Below are 3,903 nucleotides of genomic sequence, written 5' to 3'. Positions count from 1 at the left end.
AATGGGCATAATCTATTTTGGACTTCTTGAAACTTCGAAAGATGCAGGATTTATAAGTGAAAATTGGAAGACATCCGGGATTCCTCGATTGAAGAAATGGATTAGTTGAAGGACGATTTGGGACAGTAAAGGGAAGTAACCAAGGTTCTATGAGTGTGGGTTCAAAGGGTTTCATAGTTTGAAGATGTAGTTGTTCATCAGACAAGGATTGGGGCTTCTGCGATAGGGAGTTTCAAAGCTTCAAATTATGAGAGGATGAACACTAGTGAGCAAGAAATACAGAGCTAGGAAATGTGCGCACCTTCTTCATCAATGGTGGTAAAGCTCAAATAGACCAGTTGCAGGCTTAGAGTGTCACCGGTCAGCGAGTTCGTAAAGTTCAAAGCTTTGAGTTCGTTTCAAATTAAAGAAGAAGGACAATTAAAAAAGAAGAAGGGTAAATTAGTCATAAAAATAGTAATGTGTCCTTAAATTGACTTTTATATAGTACAGGGAATATAGATGTAAAGATTCAATTTTTTGGACTAAAAATGACATAGACAAAACCTCAGGAAATTACCCAAAAAAAAATAAAAATCACATGTTTCAGTCTTTCTAAGATTTAGATCCAACATTTTTATCAATGGATAAGATTTAATAGATGGGCGTCGTGATTGTTAGGTAAGCGTTCGTACTTTCACGCAAAAAGAGAAAGTTCACTGCACCGCCACATCGCCGTGAACGGATGAGAACAGTGACGTGTAAAGTCAATGCCGACCCCAGTTCTGGATAAACCCAAAAAAGGTCCTTTAATATACAACGCAGCTTCAAAACAACTGGGTTCTATATAACTGCTGGCCGTTGCTGTTGAGGTACCACTTGGCATTGAAAATGCATCTAACGGCTATAACAGTCTTAAGAAGGTAAAAACAATGGGCGGAACGAAACAAGACAAAAACGTGGACATGCGGGCCATCGCCCCTGGTATTGAAGCACTTTATCAACATAATCAACTCCCTGTAATTGCATTATTTTCGACCCTTATTGTACAAAGACCGTTTCACCCTTACTTTCTTTACTTTGAACCGCCACGTAATGAGGATAATTTCGTGAATGAAGACATTTATGGGAAAAGCGTGTCATTTTCCCCTATAAATGCATCTCGGTTCTCTCTCTCTTTCTGTTCATTGAGAATTGAGAGCTTTGAGAATAGAGAAGAGCTTCAGAAGAAGATAAGAAGGGAAGTGATGTCGAGCAGAACAGTGACTTCGCAGTTGAATCCAAATGCGCCTTTGTTCGTGCCGTGGGCGTATCGAGTAGTGGAAGATTTTTCAGATCAGTGGTGGGAGCTTGTCCAATCGACTGGGTGGTTCAGGGATTATTGGTTGGAAGAGTGTTTTGAAGATCCCCAATCGGATATTGGTTTCGACCAAAATCATTATGATGTTGCTTCTTTCCCGGAAATCGAAGAACTCTTCGATGGCTATGGCAAAGGTGAGTAAAATTCTTGAAAAAAAAAATCAAATTTATGCAGAGGAAGGAGTTTAATTAGGTTTTGTCTTTTTTTTTTTTTCTTTCTCAGAAGAGGAGAAAGATGTACAAAAGGATTTAGTGACTCTGGCAGGACTGAAATGGAGATCAAGAAGATTAGCAGAAGCTCCGAGATATGCACATAAGGCAGCTGGAATTGTGAATGTGAAGGTTTTTCCTCGCCCGATCCAGCAACCACGGTAGATAACGAGAGTTCGCTGTGGTGTACAGATTACGGAGGAGAGAAGCTGGTGGTGTTGTGTTGTTTTTAGTTTTTCTTTTGCTTCACTCGCAGGCACATCGGTTATTTTTTACTTTTCTTTGTAATTTTGCTAACTTGTAGATCCAGATTAGTCTCACTCTGTAATTAACATTTGGGAATAGCAAAAATCAATGATCTTTACACTTTGGGTCACTTTGGGTCAATGGAGGTCCGAATGCAAACTTCAATTCTAATTATTTAGAATTATCCACGTGGTGCAGCGGACGAGGATCATTTTGAAGATGAAAATTTAGGTCTGAGATTAGCAAAGACTCTGTATCTGTGAGTCGCCCTTGCTGATTCGAATCGATTAAATCAGTCAAAATTGTTCAATGTTTTTCTTTAAAATTTGTTAAGAATGAAAGCTCTTCCTTCCTATTTCCGGATTTAAAAGATGGATTGTTCACTGTTCAGCCGGGCAGCAACGGACTTATTTATCACTCTCTGCAATGACATTGGGTAGTTGTTTCTCTTTACAGTATTTGATGCCTTCATGATTTCTTGTAGGGAACCGTTAAAACGGAACCGTACTGGCCCGTTATAGCGGGCCGAATTGAACCTTAATGGCAGTAAGTGGGTTGAGGGTTGATGGCTGTGGAGCCCGTACAACCAACCCGAAATCGAACTACAATTCGTTTTTTAATTTTATATTAAATAGTATTTGAATCATTATATTACCATTAGGTAGTTGGTATAAATAATTAAAAAAATTAAATATGAATTCAAAAATCAAATAGTTAATTTACTATTTTTTTTTTTTTTGTTGCCAACCGAAGTTCCAAGGCTTTTCCTTGATTAATTCGGTGTTCGACTCGGGTCTCACACCTGGATGTGGTGGGTGTTCCAGTGAGAATTTTTTGCATCCACAAGGTTTTGATATCGGAACCTTTCTTAAGCGGACCAAATTGCTTACCACTTGGACCAACCCCCCAATTTACTACTTATAATGTAGATTCTTGATTTCTATAGATTGGGTGGGGGTTTTTTTTAATGGAAATTGACCAAGCAACTTTGTTTTCCATATATTTTTCGCTTTTGTTGTAGGATGCTTAATTGTTTCTTCTTGTTTTTTTTACACACCATAAACAGTTAGTCAACTTGAATCAAAACCATTAGCCCAAACTGTTAGTTAGTCCGAACCTAAATCGCACCACATCGAAACCGGCCCGAAACCATTATTTTGCTAATGGGCTAGGTGTTTTTCAACCCCTAACTGCACTGTTGACACCTCTAATTTCTTGCAATGCATCCACTTTTTACTTAGATTCATCTAGCAGTGTTACTAAATCGGGTATCGTATAATAATTAATAAGGCCCATCTCTGAAGAGGACCAGGACCAGGCCCATTAAGCTTACGTCAGTGCCTCTTTTATTTCGCCCGGGGTTAAGAAATGTCATTACTACTTTGTTGCTAGTAGAACTGTAGAACTGAGTTCATCGACAGGGGGTCCACATGGCCTTACCATTTAGTTCGGATCTTCTACCAGGAGTAGAGGATTGACCCCTTTAATTCCTATTTCGGGTTAACGGTTTTGGGCCCAACTGAGATAGTTAACGGTTTTGGGCCCAATTGAGATAGATCCTAGTTATGAATGCAATTATAAAATTGGTTAACATTGGGCCTGAACCTTGGTATCTAGCCCATTTAATTTTGAATTAAAGAGACGCACACCACTTTTTTAGGGGTTTCAAGAGGAGTCCGATTCAGCTCCCCATCAGAGAAGGACAACGTGCTCTCTTTTTTTGAGCTACACATAGTAGTGAGGGGTTGTTGTCCTCCTCTTTTTTTGAGCTACACATAGTAGTGAGGGGTTACCCGTAAATATTGAGAAAAAAAAAAAAAAAAAAAAAAAGGAAAAAAAATTAAAGATAATAATTTCAGTGGGTCTCATGTGGACTTCATGCCCTACTGTGTAATTCAAATGTGTAGTTCAAAAGTGTCAGGGGAGCACGTTGTTCTCCTCCTGATGAGGAGGTCATCTAGACTCCTTCAAGACATCACTAAGATATACATGGTGCTACAAGAAAGTAAGGGTGTCAATTTAGTATTGAAACAAAACTATACCGCACACAACCGTTCTAAAATATAGTTTTTGAAAATGGCATTAGGTGCCCCATCATGGTATGAAAAA

General features: G+C 38.8%; 1 protein-coding gene across 1 annotated transcript; it reads left to right on the top strand.

Annotated features, from left to right (window-relative positions):
• The first annotated feature begins 1,167 nt into the window (after positions 1-1,167).
• On the top strand, positions 1,168-1,970 carry LOC149022472 (protein EARLY RESPONSIVE TO DEHYDRATION 15-like). Its single transcript, XM_089147289.1, has 2 exons — positions 1,168-1,473; positions 1,562-1,970. Exons 1-2 carry the CDS (start codon positions 1,227-1,229, stop codon positions 1,711-1,713), a joined length of 399 nt encoding a protein of 132 aa, XP_089003415.1. The 5' UTR covers positions 1,168-1,226; the 3' UTR covers positions 1,714-1,970.
• The last annotated feature ends 1,933 nt before the right edge of the window (positions 1,971-3,903 follow it).

This window comes from Hakea prostrata, chromosome 3 (genome assembly GCF_041222555.1).
Source record: "Hakea prostrata isolate BN-2017 chromosome 3, UWA_Hpros_2, whole genome shotgun sequence".
Taxonomy (NCBI): Eukaryota; Viridiplantae; Streptophyta; class Magnoliopsida; order Proteales; family Proteaceae; genus Hakea; species Hakea prostrata.
The sequence above is the reverse complement of the archived record's forward strand: the minus strand, read 5'-3'. Positions and strand labels throughout refer to the sequence as shown.

Coding starts and splice junctions, on each gene's coding strand:
- LOC149022472 (XM_089147289.1), top strand. CDS start 1,227: ATGTCGAGCAGAACAGTGACTTCGCAGTTGAATCCAAATGCGCCTTTG. Junction 1,474..1,561: donor CTTCGATGGCTATGGCAAAG/GTGAGTAAAATT, acceptor TTTCTTTCTCAG/AAGAGGAGAAAGATGTACAA.